This window comes from Trachurus japonicus, chromosome 6, assembly GCF_045865225.1.
Source record: "Trachurus japonicus isolate A0001 chromosome 6, Traja_1.0".
Taxonomy (NCBI): domain Eukaryota; kingdom Metazoa; phylum Chordata; class Actinopteri; order Carangiformes; family Carangidae; genus Trachurus; species Trachurus japonicus.
The window spans coordinates 23,785,299-23,805,195 of record NC_140912.1 but is presented as its reverse complement, the minus strand read 5'-3'; the positions used below and the strand labels follow the sequence as shown (position 1 = coordinate 23,805,195).

The window sequence follows — 19,897 nt, the reverse complement described above, 5'->3', positions numbered from 1 at the left end:
TGTTTGCGTGCTTGCATAGTGTGTGTGTGTGTGTGCGTGCATAAGGAAGGAGACTGCATTGCTGCTCTCCAGCACCACAGGACAAACAAAAAAAAAGAAGCAGCCAAGCAGATTACCCTGTGTGTTTTCTCCCATTTTTTTCTCCCCCCATCTCATCTCTCCCTCTCTATCTCTCTATCTATGCATGTGCGACCCTTCGCTGTGTGATCAGACACAGTGTGTGTGTGTGTGGAGAGGATGGTGAAGCCTGAAGTGAGCCACACATCGAGAGCCTGACTGTTTTTTTTTGTTGTTTTTTTTAATGTCTGATCAGTAGGAGCAGACTCGAAAGAAAGAAAGAAAGAAAGAAAGAACATTTCTTAAGAGGAGAGTCTCTTTCTCCGTCACACGACTCGTATGTCACAGCTCCAGCCGGGTCCCGGTCGGTGCTGCTGATCAGGGTGGCTTCTATGCTCGAAGCTCGCAGCAGGATTGAAGGGTTGCCACCGGGGAGACTTCTTCTTGGCTCTGCACCCCAGAGAGGTGGAGGCATCATCATCATCATCATCAGGTAGGAGGAGGAGGAGGCAGCAGCGGCAGCGGCGGCGGCGGCGGCGGTGGCAGAAGAGCGAGTGGGCCTGAGCGGAAAGCCGGATTGGAGGGAGGAGTAGGAGGGAAAAGAGTTCTGCATCTGTGTCGTAGACTGACTGACTGACTGACTGACTGACTGTGTGTAGGCAGCAGGAGGACGATGATGATGATGATGGTGGTGGCGGTGGCAGCAAGCCGCCGGTGGAGCTGCCTGATGGTTTCATCTCCTGCTGAGAGAGGATAATGGCAGCTCTGGGCCCACTCTCCTCCTCCTCTTCCTCTTCCTCTTCCTCTTCCTCCTCCTCCTCTCTCACCTGCGGCTCCCACAGAGAAGCTGGGAAGTGTTAGCCGATGCTCCAAACTAGCGCCCATCACCACCACCACCACCACCACCAAGAAGAAGAAGAAGAAGAGGAGGATGGTGTGAACTGAACGGCATCACGCTGCCCTTTTCCCCACCACCACCACGCCGGGAAACCCCTGACGCTCCTGTGAGGGGGGCCAACGTTTTTGTCATTAACCTTGTTTCTCCTTTTCTCTCCTCCAAAACCAGCTGAAAACAGAGAGTGGCTTTTTCCTCAATTTGTATGGGAGCTCTTTCCCTCTCCCTCCCAACTTCCTCCTCCTCCTCCTCCTCCTTCTCCTCCTTCTTCTCCTCACCCCTGACCTCACCGAACTCTTAACTTCAGCTCCATGGATCGGGCCTAGCACCAACCTGTCCTTCCTTTTCCTCCCTTTGTTTTCTTTCTTTTCTTTTCTTTTTCTTTTTGTCGAGGCTTCAGGGGAATTGCCAAGACCTGTTTCATGCATGTCCACTGGCGGCAGGTTCAATTTTGACGATGGGGGGTCATACTGCGGAGGGTGGGAGGAGGGCAAGGCGCACGGCCACGGGATCTGCACGGGGCCCAAGGGCCAGGGCGAGTACTGCGGGTCGTGGGCCCACGGCTTCGAGCTGCTGGGCGTCTACACCTGGCCCAGCGGCAACACCTACCAGGGCACCTGGGCGCAGGGCAAGAGACACGGGGTGGGCGTCGAGAACAAAGGCCGCTGGGTGTACAAGGGCGAGTGGACGCACGGCTTTAAGGGACGCTACGGCGTACGGGAGAGCACGGGGACGAGCGGGAAGTACGAGGGGACGTGGAACAACGGGCTGCAGGACGGATACGGGACAGAGACGTACTCAGACGGAGGTAAGAAGAAGGGGTGCATTGTGGGTGTTTTTTGTATTTGGGGAGTATGGGAAACGATTTGTTATAGTGGAGAGAATGATTGACAGACTGGTGGTGACACTGAAGGTGACAGATTGTACAGTAGGAGATTGTCTGGAGGTCTTCCTGGGTCATCCTTTCTTCTGCCGCGCCCTGTCAACTCTCTCTCACACACACACACACACACACACACACACACACACACACACACACACACACACACACACACACACACACACACACACACACACACACACACACACACACACACACATTCGTGCAGAGGCAGCAGGGGTTGCATGAGGACAGGATTTGACAATTATACCCAATCTGTTCTGTTCCCTTCATTTTCTATCGCCTGGTTCCTCTTTTCCTCTTTTCCTCATTTCCCCCCTCTTCCTCCTTCCTCCCTTTTTATTCAGCTGCATGAGGACGCGCTGTATTTGCAGGGCTTCAATTCAGGCCACGCAGTCTTAAGGGATGAGTAAAAGGTTAGAGAGACAGAAAAGGACAGTAGCTCTCAACTAACAAGTCCCAAGATAATGAAGCATTTTAGAAAACACATTACGGCGTTGTAATGATCCAATAAAAGAGGTAGAGACATCAATTCAACATGTGGCAGTGCAGCTCGCCAATTTTCAACCATTCTTTCACTTCAATAGAGACGATTTCAGGTATTCAATGTCTGCTACACAAAACAAGACTGAGGCCACGTTCTCAACAACTTGATCCCTGCGTCCTCAGTTGTAAAACAGGCCGATGTTTGCATCTCTACATTAGTTTAGAGTGGAGTATTTTCTGACAGAGCAGGAAAAAAATCAAATTTGCGATGGCAAAGTTTGGCCACATGACTGTTGTCTTAAATTTTATTGCAGAAAAAGCTAAAAAAAATATATGTAATATTTTAAAAGATGTTTAAATTTGCAGAATAACCATTGAATCTGTGCAGATTTGCCCTGAAATCAAAAATCAATGCCGGGAATCTTCTTCGAACCTATAAGACTAAAGCTCATTCAGTCACTGTTGAGAGACCATGAGACCGTATGGATCCCTGATTGAAAACAGAAATAACGACACACACACACACACAAACACACACACACCCATGCATACGTGCAAAAATACACATGTGAACCCTGGGGAGTGTGAGTTTGAGTTAAGCCACAGAGCTGACAGTAGCATACATGCAGTTAAAGCCTTGTTACATAATAACTCTACAACTAGCAGGCCGTTTTACAATGCCAGACTGGACCACACACACATACACACACACACACATACACAAAATCCGCAGGCCAGACTGGTATGAGAGGTTGAATCAGGACATAGAAGAAGAAGAAGTCGGCTTGATAGATGACCAGACAGATGGATTGGACGTAGGGATGGAGGGATGGAGGGAGGGAAAGGTGGATTGACAGCTGTAGTGATTGATGGATGAATGGATCAGTCGAACGATGAACAGATAATAGAAAAATGGCTGGCGCGATGGATGATTATCATGATTGCAATGAGAGATACTCTAATCAGGAACCGAGTGAGGTCATTACAGAAAAGAAAGAGAAAGATAAAAATGGAAAAAAGAAAAACATCTGGTGGTGGATATGAACACTGTAGCTCTGTGAAGTATTTGAACCCACATACTGTAAATGCAGCAGAGATTGGCCTAGTTATGAGTGTTGATCTCGCTCCAACAGTACACAGTGTCCTTATTATAACAGCAAGCATTTGACTTTTACATATACTGTATATGTAAGGTAATAAAAACACCAGTCAAACTAATCGTATGAAATAACCTCAAATAGTCTCTTCAATAAAACTAATAATGACATTGATAATGATGAATAGTGATATTGATAAACCATTAAACTTGATGTTTTTGCTGCACATTTTCCTCCTTTAGCTCTACGCCTGATGCTTTAGTCCTGTATAAGTTCGCTTGATTGCCAGTTGGTAGCTAATCGAACCCAGAGCCCCTGAACAAGGCTTGTAATGTGTACTTTGACTTTTTGTGGCTGGGTGTTGGCTAATTCATACATTTAATACTATAAAGTAGCTACTGCACCTTTTACAGTTAACTATTTTAGCGTACAAATTCAGTAATCTCATCAAAACTAATAATAACGATAAACCTTACACTTGTTGTGCGTTTTTATGGCAAATTCTCCTCCTTTAGCTCTATGTAAAAAGCTACAGTCACTTTTCTAGAGATTATCATTAAAATAACACACATGTAGGCCTACTATAGGCCCGACTGTGATTCCCGTTGATTGCCTCCAAAACGTTTTACAGTTTACCGGTACTGTTTATTTCACACATTCAGCAGACACAGAGCTACAATATCATTCAATTGTAAGCAAAGTTAATATAAAAAAACAACAACATATGTCACTTAATAAGCTGCTAAAGCTTAGCCAGCTGCTAATTGCTGCAATTTTTAGTGACATAATTGCCAGTTTATGGTGGTTGTTCAGTCATTTAACAGTTGTTATAGGAAAGCATTTTGTATGCTACTAACACTGGATATCTGTCCAATGTAAAAGGGGCCATGAAAGAAATGTTATAGCCTACATTTGGATTTTTACTTGTGAATTAATTCATAACTTTGTGTAGTTGTTGTAACCGCATGAATAGAGTGATTGTGGTCTAAAAACCCCAACAAGACTCAATCTTTGTGTACTGGAATTCAAAATCCACAGTAATTATGGTGCAGCATTTAAGTGGTTAAATGACGACAGGTAAGTAAACACCCACAGTCAATAGCTGTAGCTCTAAATAGGTCACAGAAATTGGCACCTGCTCATTGCCTGTGAAATGAAAAAGACAAAGTTATTGAACGTGACCTGTCGTCTACATAACACAAGACATTTTAAGATAAACTCTGCGACGAGGAGAGGCGCAGTTCTTTAAGTGGTCATCATCATCATCATCATCATCATCATTGTCTTGTTGCTGAGCACGACGACGTAGACTCGGATCAAAGCTGACAGTCCACCTCCCTCTGCAACCTCAGGACTCTGTCATGTCTGAAGCAGAATAAGAGTGAGGAGCCAAAACAATCAAAAAGATGCCGTGTCGCCGAGGCCTCTTCTAGTCTGTAGCTACATACTTCATACTCTCAACACGCTGTGTCACTTTTGGAGCCCGGCGTCGTTTCCCACAGTCATGTCTGGCGTCGTCCTGCTCTCCCTCCCTCCCTCCAACTACACCTGATGCCACAACATTTCTAGGAATTTATTCTCATCGCTGCTGTTTGGCTTTTTTCTTTCCTCGTTCGCTACGTTTGCTATCATCCCTCCATCTCTCCTCTCCTCTCCTCTCCTCTCCTCCCACCTCTCCCTCTCTCTCTGTCTCTTTCCTCCCTCGCTTCACTCACTGCGTTATCACCGAGCCACTCTACTGTACAGTAGGGTTGCCATAGCAACGCTCACCGACATGCAGCAGGTCAGCATGTCACAGGGAAAGCAGGAAGGGAGAGGAGGAGGAGGAGAGGAGGAGGAGGAGGGGAGGATGAAGGGAGGAGGAGAGGAGGAGGTGGAGGTGGGGATGGGGGGGAGCTCAGTGTTCCTCGATGCTATTGGCCACTTAGCCGGCTCTGCTGTGCTCTGATTGGCTGGTTCGGGGCTTCCGGGGCTAATTGTTTACTGAGATGAAGAGCTAAGCTGACTGATTACCAACCGCACACACACATGCACATGCACACACACACACACACATGCACACGCACACACATGCACACACACACACACACACACACACACACTTGCATAAAAAGACAGCAAGTAATCATTTTAGCGAGAAATGATGAAGTGAGTCACAATGGGAGAGGCAGAGATTACAACTGTCGGTGTGTAGCTACAACAGTAAGCAACAGCTAAAGATTACACCGGTTCTCAAGCTAATGTACCACACACAACGTCAAACACACACACACACACACACACACACACACACACCGACTGTCCTGCTAGCCTATAAGTATGAAGACAAAATCTTATTATGTGTGGCAGCGTTTATATCACATGGCACAATGTCACATCCAATCACGGACGCTTCATGACATGACATGACACGAGGCCTGGAGGCGTCCCAGGACTCTCCCGTCCTCCCGTCCTGTCCTGTCCTGTCCCGTCCCTCCAGCTGTTGGCAAATACGCTACAACAACATTATAATTGTCCTACATCAACATAACTCGCCGGCTCTCTAAAGGCCACTATCAGCGCTGTAATTATTCCAGCTCTGACCACGTCGTTATGTAAGCAAAACATAATGGATTCGCTTCTCATGTTTCACTACATAAACCATTATCAACACTGAGATATGATAGCTGTTTTTTCTACTTAAAGTGGGAAACCAAATTGAGTCAAAATCCCTCTTTCCTTGGAGTGTATTTGAGAGAATATATTTGCAGCCTGTTTGAGTGTGTGGGAGGAAGCTCTTCAGATTGCAGTGCCAGCTAACAGTGTTTCATGCCCATGGATGTGGTTGGTTTATGTTCAAATTGAAAATATTGAGTAGGATTTTTTAAATGTATTTATTTATATTACATAGCCTGACAGGTGGTTCAATACTGTATATATTCTCACTGCTGTGGTATACTTATCACTTTCAAGGCAAAACTATCTTAGACGACATGAGGCCAGAGTCTCAGACGGACAACTGGGCCAGGGCTCATCCTGCAGCATGGCAGTGTGTCCGGGGACCGAGGTCGCCAACTGACCGAGTTGATAAGCAGCCTAATCCTGGTCTGGACATGTAGTTTCTTGGTGTTGTTCACCTTAAAGGAGACATATTATGCCCCCTTATCCACAAATTAAAATAGTTCCCAGGTGTCTTAAAGACATGCCTGTGACATGCCTTGGTCAAAATACCCCAAGGATCAAACATCACGGCTCTTTATATCCTTTCAAAACGGCCTTGTTCAGAACGGCTGGTTTCAGTGCCTGTCCCTTTAAATGCAAAAGAGCCACTGCTCCCCCGACCCACCCCCTCTACCGGTACCAGTATTCTCAGGTAGGGGTGGTATTATGCAAATTCGAAACCTAATGACATCATTGTAAGACAACTGAGGGAATAGCTCGTAAAACCACATGGATTTCAACCTTGGGAGCCTGAAAATTACAGATCTTTTTGTCAATTCTCACATTTTAGGGACCGGAAGGCAAGTCAAACACCCAAATATATGTTAAAGAGCCTTCAAAAAGTGATATTTCCATAATATGTCCCCTTTAAGTACGGCTGCTGCTTTTGCTTTTCCACTTCCTGCTTTTAAGGCCAAAACCCCTTACAGTCCTGGTTGTCAGTGGCACAGCTGGGGTGTGTGCATGTTTGTAGCCCACACATTCACCCATGTACATAAGAATGCCCAAACTCTGAAATGAATACTAATCAAGATAATAATGGAAATACAGGATCTATAGAGCATGGTGTAATAATATTATAACTTCAACTGTACTAAAAGTAATTTTGTCAAGTTGTCAGTTTCTTTCAAACAACCACAATGCTGATGCATCCTCAAAAAAAAGAAAAAAAAAAGAAGCACATGTGGAGATTTTGAAACGCCGTGGCATCTTCTCATGGGTCTTTTTCATGACATTTTTTAGCAGATAAATAATCCTCCAATTGCAATCTGAAAGACTCAGACAGAAAAGGGGCCCAAGCAAAATCCCTTAAACGGATCATGGTCCCACACAGTGATTTACGCAGGCAGAGGTTTAGGTCTGAACTGACTTTTCCTTGCTTTTAGCTCGTCTGACTGTCGGCACGCCTCCTCTAACGTATCAGCTACGTGTCTGTCCAGCTGTTTATCCTGCCTGTTGCCTGTCACTTGTCTTGTCTTACCTGTCTCTGGTTCTTCCCTGTTGCCTGTGCAGCTGTTGCTCTTTTTTCTCCCCAGCTGATGTGTCTGTGTTGCCTGTTCCTCTTTAGGGTCGTCCTGGGGTAAATCTGTTTTCTGTCTGTCCCTTTTATTTCCTTTTGCTTTTACAGTATGCATCATTTCACTGCAAGTGCGGCTACACAATATAGATGCACAGACATTCAAGGACACACACGTCTGACTAGATTGACCCCTGTCTTCACATTACATCCACACAATTGTTAGGAAACAAGTGTTTTCCCATCGCTTGCTCTGGGTTTTGTTAGGGCCACTGCAAATACAGTACACACCTCCTCCTCCTCCTCCACCACTACACTACACTACCACCACTACCACCACAACGACTCCACTGCAGGCTTTAGCTTATGTAATGGAAGTGGTTTGATGTTTGTAGTGAGGATTAGCGGTGCTGTCTGAAACATGAAAACTCTAAAATATCTATCTTGGATGTCTGCCCTTACAGAACTAACTACACATACTAATGAGCGCGTTTGCCTGGTAAAAAAAAAAAACACTTGGAGCAGCACAGTGCTGCAACTTCTGTAAAAACTCTTTGTTGTTAGGGAACATCTGAAAATTAAATTAGTGAGTGAGAGTTTTAAAAAAAAAAGGACAAGTATTGAATATTTTCCTCCTTTTTTGGGGGAAGAGTCAATTTCACATTTCAGAATTTTCATTTGCAGATGAATTAAAAAATATCGGGAATGACACAGAAAGGTCAAACATTGGCGAGAGGGTCCAACATCTTGAATTCTTCATGGTTTACCTCTTTAAATTAGTAATGGAGCATTGTTCTACCAGCACTGCTGCTTTGTTCGGAGGTGCTGGGGGAAGGGTGTTGTAGTCAAGAGCAGAATCCAAATCTACAGTCCATTATTATTATCATCAATACCGGTATCATCAGCCCTAGATGGGAGCTTGGGAATTAAAGTCTTTACAGTTGAAACCCCCACTGACACAACCATGTTGTTAATGTTTCTTGTTCTTTCTCTCTATCTCGCTCACATACAGTAAGACAGACATTCTGCAGACATGCAAGTGCTGACACGGAGGAAAGAGGATATTAATAATTCACAAAATAACAAATTTCAACTCTTTCACAGTCTGTCCTGCTCCACGCCTCGTCCTTCCTGTGCCTTACAAATGAATACTTTGAAAGTAGCAGCCTGTGCTCCTACGCAATAACGCAGCAGCAAATGAACTTAGTTTTGAAGTCTTGTCATCATAATGTCATCATAAATACAGTAGTATTCTGGTTATGAATATATATATATATAAAAAGGGACAAGTAGAGTTCAAACAAACAAGCAGGATTTACAGATTTCGACAAGTGTCTCCCAGTGTCACATCCTTAGAATGAAACAAAGGCCCTAAGAGACAGATGGTTTTTAACCTAGAAACAGAGGACAGACGCGCGCATTTGTTAAAGAGACAATTATGAATTCAGCCCGGGGGTTGGCGCGTGATCAAATCACTGTGCCTCTGTGATGTTTCCGCAGCTTTGATCTCTCCGCGTAAACTCTTTCCGTGCTGCTGCCTCGTGCCCGCGGTAGCCTCGGCCTGGGTTACAAGCCCATATGATTTGAGAGCACTTCCTGTTGGCCTCCAGGCAGAATCAGTGAAATCGTTTTGGCGTGCGAGTTGTGAAGCGGATTCTCCTCGCAAACTGTAGGCCGGGGGTTGAAGCATTTATATATCCAGAAGTCTGTTTTTCCTTTTTTTTTTTTCTCCCCCTAATACAACTGTGACAGGTTCATAGTGAATATAATGAAAGGGGGATAACCCGATCCGCTGCTGCATGTCTCTCTTGTCATTGAGTGGGTAAAGTGTTTTTTTTTTAGAGCCTTGTCACTGACTGATTTCACATAAATACTCAAAATAGGTTTGATTTTGAAGAAAAGCACCACCAACTGTTTTGCTTTGCAGAGCTTATTTTTCAGCACCATGGAGAGCGACAGGCAGACACTGAAAAAAGAAGCGTAGTGAACCACTGAATATTTTATTCATCCAAGCATTACTGATTGAGGACGGGTACATGCTTCCAAGAAATCATGAAAAACACACACTGCTCCACATGTATTCATTCATTTACACACTTATCTGCACCTTCTTTGAAACTATAATGCAGTCTTGTACGGCAGACCTGTTGTAGCTCCTGCTTCAGTTCAGCTTCTGTTTAACATTTCATTTTCCTGTTTAAAGAGTTGTTGATTCAACTCAATGGTCATTTTGGAGGCTGCTATTGAACTGCATTGTTGAAATTAAAGATGAAATATCAGAAACACACTTTAAGCAGCAATAAAGCAATACTTGGTAGTAGTAATAAGAACAAATGTAGTTATAATCATTTTCTTTTTTTTAAAACATTGTTGACCAGAATTGGCAGAATTGGCCTCGGCTGTGTGGGAAAACCCACTGTTTTTCACACTCACTCAACTAAAGTTGTGAAGGACTCTGTTTAGGCTGACAATTTGTTTTTTGGAGAAATGTGGTGGTGTCATTTGGTCTCTCTACCACAGCACCAGAGCATCTGACATGTTACAACAAGTATATATTCACAAATGCATTTGCCAGAGCGTGGAATAACCAAAACATTGGGCACAGAATAGATATTGGTGTTTTATATGGTTGAGAGACTGTATGAATGATGACCAGCACTTTGTCTTCTTGGGAGAAAACACATGAGAAATGTCCCAGATTGCACAAACCATTGAAGCCCTCAGGAAGTTTCAGCGGAGCCGTATGTACCATTTCAGTCAAACCTCTCGTCAACCATGTCTGATGTGCAGAAGAATAAGACACAAGGCAACCATCCTCTTGCAGCCACCACATTTTGGGACATTAGGTTCATAAAAATAGTCTTTTGTTTTATTGGAAATGTGGAAACCATTGAATTACGGACCATTAGACATCCAAGTTGACGACTATATGGCAGGAGTTGGACACACTTGTTACAGCTTTTCAGGCGAATCGCACAGGGAAACTATGAAATGCAAAGATACAAGGAGGAAAAAAGTAATCGAAGGGAGTGAGGACCTTTTTTGCTTTGGTGAAAAAGACATGAGAGCACATCTCCGGTGCTCAGCAAAGTGGCAAAGAGACACGTCAGGATTTTTGCAACCTCTGCTCCAACAGGGAGGCAGCAGAGACAATTATTCAGAGGTGAAACATGTTAACACCTTCCTTTTCCTCAACACCAAAACTACAAGTCATGTAAAATGTCAGCTTATATTCATTGAGGGCTCTAAAGAAATGTCAGAGTGTAAAGGAAACTGTAAGTTCCCCTCCCCGGCTGTTAGGAAGTGTTAAAGGTTTTTCACAAAGTTTTTCTGAAAAGAAAACTTTGGAAAATGTCAGAATCTGTTTTTTTTTCTCTCACTATCAGCCTAAAATTGGTTCATGTGAAAGTTGAAGTTGTAAAAATCATGACCTATGTGAGAAAATCAAGAAATCCTCAATAATTTACAAGTTATATTGTTCTATTCTATTTTATTTATATTCATTCACTTATAGTGTATGCATATTACTTATTTTTGTTATCATTTAGTCACAGCATTTATTTAAAGTATATTTTTTTGGCTTTACTTGACAGCACATAGTGAGATAGACAGGAAAGGGAGAGGCAGAGAGAAGGGGAATGACATGCAGGAAAGGTCTGCCTGACGCGGGATTCGAACCGGGGATGCCTGCGTTGAGGACTGTAGCCTCTACATGGGGCGGCCGCCTTAACCACTGCGCCACGCACCGCCCCCACAGCATTTATTTAAAATATATTTTTCTTAATAACACTGTCATTTAAGTTTAATTTACTTCATTTCATCTCTTTTGAAGAATTGCAAACCCATTCAATTTTCTTTTTTTTTTTGGCACAGTTACAATACTTAGAGTAAAAGTATTGGTGTCATATTGAGTTCAGATAGTTTGGTATATCATCCATCCGTAGCTGTTTCCCTGTTGTGTGAGAGTGTATTTCCTGTCAAAGTATTTCTTTAAGATCTTTGGAGCTATTCTCACCTGTGGTTTAGTCATTGTTATATTATTTTCCATCTGAGAGCAGCATCGAACATCAACAGCATCTTTTTTATCAATAATTTTTATCAGGCATACTGTTTCATCACTTTTTTTTTTTACTGTATTGTTGAATATAGATGTTTGTTTTGGTTTATGAGCTCTTCAGTAATCTCATCACCTCTCTGCACTGTCGGCACAAACCCAGAGAGTCTCACACAGACACAGGTGAGACGCTCTATCTGTCTCCAGATGCTCAGGCCTTGTCTCTCTCTCCTCCTGTTGTCCTCCGTCTCCCACTCAGGAGCTCAGCAGCCATTTAATGACATGGTAATCTCATCACGCAGTTGCATGGACGTTTGTGTGTAGGTGTGTGCTTGTGTGTGTGTGTGTATGTGTGTGTTCTTTGATCTGTCTGTCATATGGTCGTACAGCTGTGTACGGACATGATTACAAAGGCCTGGCCAGATGTGCTGGCCAGCTGTCTACGACTCAGACTCTGAGTGTTTTTGTTTGTGAGCATGTGTGTGTGTGTGTGTGTGAGGGGATAAGAGGCAGCATGTCATCCTAATGACAAGGGCAGGTTCAGAAACAGCACCTTGTTGTGTCCGCTTTGTAATCGTTTTGCAGAAGTTTGTGTAAAAAAACAAACAAGAAAAAAACTCTGTGTATCTGCTTGTTGAGCGAATCTCTCGATGTAAGTAACGTTACAACTGGCTCATAAGATCGGCTTCATTCAGCAGTTCCAGTTTCACTGATACTTGAGCCCACCAGGGAGATGTTTTGCGTATGTGTGTGTTTGCGATAGAGACGGAGAACGTGATTGCAGCCCATATATGGTCATGTAGTTTGGTTGGAGCAAGTGCGTTTGCTACAGAATGAATCAGAGTGCTGTTACATCAGAGGTAACGGGCAGGCGGGATGGATCAGTAGCTCTCTGATTGGAACACACACTTCCGTTTGAGAGAGAGAGAGAGAGGAATGACGGAAACACACACACACACACACACACAAAAACACACACACTCGGTTGCCCTACTTTTCAGCAACATGGAGATGTAAGGACTGTTATGCAGCAGCAGCAGCAGTCAGTGCGGGTAGTGCAGGCAGGGACATGGTGTGAATGAATGGGGATGGATGGACTGAAGAGGGAGGGAGGCCACTCCCATGCACTACTACTCTTACTCGCATTAAAACTTAACATTGTTGTAATAAAACTATAACTATGTGCACAATGTCCTACACACAAATCAAACATTGTATTATTTTAGTTTGGGGATATTTGTAGGTCCAAAACACAGTCTTTCCACAATAAGAATGACTTTATCAGCAATGCAGGCTATGCATAAGACATATGGAGCAATGGAAACATTATAAATCGCTGAATGCTTTACAGAGGGAAGACATTGACACAGCTTTCCTGAAATACTGTTTTAAAAAAAACACTGATTTATGTGGGAATAGGACTGCGAGCAATATTCTGTTATTAAAACAAATATTGAAACCAGACTGACTGAAATCGCAATTACAATACAATGTTTTTTGCATATCTTGCAGCCTTACTAAAATGATATATTATCATAAAACAATATAACCTCTTGTCTCATCTCCGTCTAGTTTCAATATTTTCTATAAGGCAGAGTATGCTCACAGTCCTATTGACGAGACAAGACTAGGTTATATTGTTTTATAAAAAATTATCGATCATGTTAGTGGGGCTGCAAGATATGCAAAAAAACAAAACAAAAACAAAATTGTAATGGCAATTTCAGTTGGAGTGGTTATTTCTACTTTTCACTTTCAGTTAAAAACAATATCACATTGATGATGTGAGTTTTGTTAAGTCCCAAACAAACAAGTCCCTTTATGTCTTGAGCATATGATAGGCTAATAGAAGTTGTCCAGGGTATTTCTATACTGTAACAGCACAACACTTATGGTGCTTCTGACAATGCACAATAATATTATGATAAATTTAGCTCCTATTATTTGGATATTGCACTTTTGATTAGCCTATATTGTGATTAATTGTGCAGCACTGGTTCAAAGTTTGAATGTATTAGTGGTTGTCACTATGGGCTCTCTCAAAGAGCATCACACTTTTCTCTACAACGAGTCATAACAGGCCTATAAATGTATAAAATGTGTTTCTCTCTCTCTCTCTCTCTCTCCAGGAACATTTCAGGGTCAGTGGGTTGGCGGGATGCGACATGGCTCTGGGGTCCGTCAGAGTGTCCCATACGGCATGGCGGCCGTCATCCGCTCCCCGCTCCGCACCTCCATAAACTCTCTCCGCTCCGGTTCGGAGCACAGCAACGGTACCGCTCTGCTGGACCGGACCGGGGCGGTGGTTCCCGGTCCTCCCCCGGTCCCCGGCACCCTGACCACCAGCGTGTCCATGTGCAGCACGGGCAGCAGCGGCAGCAGCCCCGCGGTGTCTCGGGGGGGCTTCGTGCTGATGGCGCACAGCGAGGCCGAGCTGCTGAAGGGCAAGAGGAAAGGCGGGCTGTTCCGGAGGTCCATCCTGTCCGGGCTCAAGCTCAGGAAGTCCGAGTCCAGGAGCTCTCTGGCCTCACAGAGGTCTAAACAGAGCTCGTTCAGGAGCGAGGCTGGGATGAGTACCGTGTCCTCAGCTGCGTCCGATATCAACTCCACTATCAGGTAATAACAGGAGGGGATGAGCAGACTCTGCTTCCGCTCAGACAGTCTATAATTAGTTATCGAGACTCACTAGGATACAATGAATTAAAATTGGATAATAAAAATACATTTTGACCTTTGGTTTGGATTCCAACCCAATATCTGGTAAATCATGTCCATGGATAATCCCAACAGGCATACTCACAGTGTCAATGCATTATGTAGGCTACAGCACACTAGCATAGTAAGTCTTTCTTTGATAGCCTACAGAAAACTGGAGTTTGTGGTGTCACAAATCCTCACTTAATGTTTACCCCCGAGCCTTAAAACTGCACTTGACCACTTTTGACGCTGGCTTCAATAGCAAGTCAACCCCTATAATAGCTTCCCATGCTATAATGTCCAACTTTGCAGCAGATAAAAACACCCCTAAACCAAAAACTCTCTGATTGAGCATCAACTACTGTAGGTTTCTGTGGAATAATCTTAGATGACGTCCTTGCCTGCAAAGTGGGTTGTTTTTTTGGGGGGCATTTTTGCTATTGTGGAGAGAGACAGGACGATTGGGAAACGCTCCAGCGATCACTACATTGGGCATTGCCAACATGGGATGTGCTCTTAACCACTCCAACACCGAGTGGGTTCTTGTTGTAAAAACAGTATACTATGTGAAACAATGTTTTTACATATCACATGAAAACTACAGTTTCTCTGGGGTTAAAAGCTTAAACCGCTCACACTGTCTTGTTATATCTTGAGGCCTGGTAAAGAGTGGAGATTTAAACAAAACAAAAAACAACTTAACCCCATTTAGTACTCCATAATGTACTGGCTGACTTTGCGGTCTTTCTACTGTCCCTCTGTGAGTGAGTGAAGCCTAAAAAACAAAAAAAGTTACATAATAGGCGACATTGGAGAGAAGTGTGTCAACAGTGTCATGAGATCATGAAATAAAAGAAAGTAGGGAAAAGAAAGGTGGAGTGAGAGGACGAGGGAGGGTGGTGTACTACGAATGGGAACTGTCCTTCATCTGGAGGACATAGATTTAAGGCACACCGAGCACCTGACCTACTTAAGTACCTTTAAAATGGATTGTCATGCAGTGTAAAGTGGCTTATGGGTCAAAAAGTCAATTTACTGGTCAGCTGCTCCGGTGTCTGGTAAAAAAAAAAGTTACTGATTGTGCGTAGTGTAACTTGGTGATAAGCCTGTTATCTATGTCCTCCTGCTCTGCTGTTATACATATTCACATTATCTCACCAATCATACTGGTCTCACCAGATCGGAGCCAACCAGAGAGTGGGACGTCCTGGTGTACGCTGTTAACCAGAGTTTATTTGAGTCGGATGTGATCAATCATTTCTGTAGGACTTCCAAATTCCAAGTATGGTGGCCTAAGCTCCGGCAGCTCTTAACCCTTGTATTAGCTCAGTGGCTGACAGCAGCTTATCAGGTCTGATTAGTAATTAGCAACGTAGATAGTGAGATAGACTTCTAGGTTTTTTCCTTTCTGTTGTTGTAAACATGCAGAGAAAAGCGTCTGTACGAATCAAAGATGAAATACAACATTTATTAATTTGCATATACTGTCTAATCAGTTATTTAACAATATGCAATTTACTTTTGTCATCTGATGGTGCATGTTATTATGAGCACCTTGTAACAATCTTATGCTTGGCTAGTGAAGACATACTAAAAGTAAGTCGTATCTTATTGAGTCATAAGGAGGAAAGATGAAAACAATTGAATCCTATTTAAGGAAGACATATTATTTCCTACTGGAGGAACTGCTCTGTGGCTTTCCATTAGGGAGTATTATACCAAGGCTTGGTATTGTCTCCATATATAGGGACAAAAGCAGGGCTAATATGTACCAGGATAGGATCAGAGACCTCCCAGATTGAGACCGCCGCCTATTTAATTGGATTCAGAACATGGTCAGACTGGTCATCAGGTGCACCTAGAGAAATCCTGGTCTGTGGCCTGATCCATAAAGTCTTTTTTTATTTTTTAACCATCCCTACCTCTTGAGTCTATAATGCATTCACTGAGAGTGTGTAAATATCTTGACCCACCAGAACAGCACCCTCCTGGACTCCATCTTTACATATTAAAGGGACTGTGAGGAGTTTTAGAAAGCGAAGTGTTTTCACACTACATTTCCCATGAGCCTCCGCGCACATGGTGAAATTCTTGGACCGGCACGGCGGACAAATGTTTTCATTAATCAAGAACGAAAGTCGGAGCTTTGAAGACGATCAGATACTTTCGTAGTTCAGACCATAAACGATGCCAACTAGCGATGCGGCGGCATTATTCCCATGACCCGCCAAGCAACGTCCGGGAAACCGAAACTAGTAAATGCTGGGCGAGTTGACCACTAAATAATAATATCAAAATAACTATAAAGACAAAACGATTATCGAAAATGGACCCATTAACAAGTGGGTATCATAGATTCATCCACATTAATATGAGACTCTTTTATAACCAAAAGCAAACTCCTCAGGGTTTCTTTAAATTCAAGATTTTGGTCAAACCTGTTTTAGTTCTTCTCAAACCTTCTTATACTATAAATATGTCGGACTGAACGCACCATTCAAACCACTATAACCTTTCATCTTTCCAGTCTCGGAGATGCAGATGCAGAGTTGGCCGTCGCTGACGATGATGTGGATGCCACGGCGACGGAGACCTACTGCGGAGAGTGGAAGAACGACAAACGGACAGGATTTGGCGTGAGTCGGCGGTCTGACGGATTGCAGTACGAGGGGGAATGGCTCAGCAACAAGCGACACGGGTACGGCTGCACTACGTTTCCCGATGGCACGAAAGAGGAAGGGAAGTACAAGCAGAACATCCTGGTCAGCGGGAAGAGGAAGAACCTGATCCCCCTGCGGGCCAGTAAAATCCGAGAGAAGGTGGACCGGGCTGTGGAGGGAGCGCAGAAGGCCGCCAAGACCGCCCAGGAGAAGTCTGGGATCGCTCTGTCAAGGTAGTGGCTCTATGGTGGTTTGTGGATGAGTCGGTGTGTCTGTCATTTCTTTTTTTAAGTGTGCGTGCGTTGTGTGCTGCCAAGGGTACAGAAATCCAAAGTGAGGAGAGTGATGAGAAAGAGCTGATTGTCAGATTGTTTCTCCAGCTGGAACGCAACAGATGTTAAAAAGGAACTAGTATGCAGGATTTGCACATTAATTAAACAGCTTTGGAGTAATCATGATGGGGAGAATGGGAGCTTTCAGCCTTCCACCTAGCATCTCTTGGCCAAAAACCAACCTTATTGCAAGATCAGGTGTCCCAGATTTCGTCTCATGAGAAACATGGACTGCCTCTACGGCACGACGACACAAACTGGTAATCTGTAATCTCTTGTAATCGCTACCCACCTCGGTAGACTTCGCTCTATGGATTGCCTTCTCGCTGGCTTCGTTGAAAACAAATACACATGGCCAGTGGGGAAGGAGGAGGGTTAGCAGTGAGTTTTTAAAAGTATACTTCACCCAAAATCAATAATTCACCAATTTTCTACTCACCATCATGCCAAGGAAGGGTTTGGAGAACTGCTTGTCCGTACTGACCCAAGTGTCCTGAAGCCGTGACATGAAAAAGTTGATTAAATTTATTTGATCTCTGTTTTTAGCCTTGTTGTAGTAGTAGCTCCCAGCGGCTCTGTTGATATTTGTGCGCATGCGTGAGATTTGCTGCGAGATGTTCGTTCGTTGTTGTAAACCATTGGATGTATGATGTAAACACGGAAGAACATCTCGGAGCAAATCTCACACAGCCACTGGGAGCTACAACAAGGCTAAAAACAGAGATCAAATTAATTTGTTCCGAACAACTTTTTATGTGGCGGCTTCAGGACATTTGGGTCAGTACGGACGAGCAGTATGGAGGTATCTGGATGTTTCATAGTGTGTGTTTTGTACGATTCAAAAGTGAACTGTGAAATCTGCCGCCATTATATGAAAATCCGTTTCCAGCCAGACCCCCCCCTGGAACTCCAAAAGCGTTTTGACGACTCTGAAAGTTCTCCAAACCCTTCCTTGGCATGACGGTGAGAAGAAAATTGGCGAATTATCGATTTTGGGTGAAGTATCCCTTTAACGACAGTGAAAATATGCACTCTGAAACTGTAGGGGGAGCTCCGTGGAGAAAAATGTGACCAAGACAGTGAATAAGTGACCAGACCTCATAGTTCCCCTTTAAAGGGCACATACCAGGTCGATCTGAACCACCAAACAAAACAAAGACATACCCTGTGTGTCCATTCGGATACTTACGTTTGTACACTTCAGTGTGGTATACTATGTAGGTACACTATGCACTTACAGTACCTCTGTAGTGTGTGGATTTCCACAGGGCAGTGTTGTTTCAAATCGAATACGGTCGTTGTGCACTTACCAGAAATGATGATCGCAACATTTGCTAACTGAAGTTACCGACCGTGGAAGTCCCTCCTCTTTGGCTACGTAGCCGAGATGGCGATCATTGAGGGTGAGAAGTGTCCAGTGCACCGTCTGGGTACTTACAATGCTACTGCGTTTTGCCGTTAGTGTAGGTACGGAAGTGTGCGAATCAGTTTGTGAAATTTAAACCCTGTTGCCCGATTCTTCTAAAACTTTGGTAAACTCTGGTCATATTGTGTTTTAGACGCTGCCTTTTATCAACTAATTACTCACTGTATTAACTTAATCAAGCAATCAAATCATTTATCTTCTAGTTATACTCTTCCTTTTTTCCAACTACCAACCCAACTATTTTCTTGCCATGGTCTTTGAAGAGGTGTTGGAAAAAGAGACTCACAGGACTTCCACCAATAAAACTGAAGCAGAGTTAGGGTCATATAATCTGATTCATTCCTCTGTCATTTACTATCCCTCTCTTTTTGTTATTATGTATTGTATCGGTGTCCACACGCAGCTGATGCCCTGCGTTTGTAGCAATCACTGGGGAAGATGACCCTGCCTGTAAACACTTGTGGATGGCTTCGGTTCCTCTATTTAATTGAGATCAATGACAGATTAAGAACAGGATTAAGGTTAAGGTGAAAGAAGGGTTAAGGGGTGATGGTACGACTGAAACAGCGAGTGAAGCGAGACCGTCTGGAGCTGTTAAGACTTTGATGAAGGTGCTCTGCTGAATGGAAATGAGAGCCTGCTCTCATTATAACTCTGCTCATTCAACTAAAACAATGAGCACAGTTGGGGTTATGGTGTTAATGGGCATGGCCTGACCTTCTTTATAGTGGCAAGAAACTTTTGGACAGGAATAAAAAAGCAACAATTTTTGTTTTTCAGCTCAGAAACTCAAAGCAGAAATTAATTAGTCGTCCTGGGACCAGTAGTCATGGATACACATTGATAGTCCTGTCATGTGGGGACCCATCAGAAGTAGGCCTATGACCCATTTTGGTCTCAGTCCTTGTTGTTTCAAGGAACAAGGTTACAGGGCCATAGATGCAGTAGTTCTGTCGCAGCATTTGTCGTTTTTAAAATGTTTATTTTTTATTTTTTAAATGCTACAAGTACCAAGGTGAACAGTTTGGATAACCTTAAACTACGCAGATCAATCCAGAGAATAAAAATTTGTGTAC

At 43.6% G+C, this 19,897-nt stretch overlaps 1 protein-coding gene across 1 annotated transcript in view; it reads left to right on the top strand.

The window, feature by feature from the left end:
* The first annotated feature begins 1,186 nt into the window (after positions 1 to 1,186).
* jph3b (junctophilin 3b) overlaps positions 1,187 to 19,897 on the top strand; it is a 43,822-nt gene continuing 25,111 nt past the window's right edge. Inside the window, exons 1-3 of the mRNA XM_085779916.1 lie at positions 1,187 to 1,760; positions 13,836 to 14,322; positions 16,931 to 17,296. Coding sequence (XP_085636042.1) covers positions 1,379 to 1,760; positions 13,836 to 14,322; positions 16,931 to 17,296 — 1,235 coding nt within the window. The 5' untranslated portion in view covers positions 1,187 to 1,378. The remainder of the gene's footprint in view (positions 1,761 to 13,835; positions 14,323 to 16,930; positions 17,297 to 19,897) is intronic.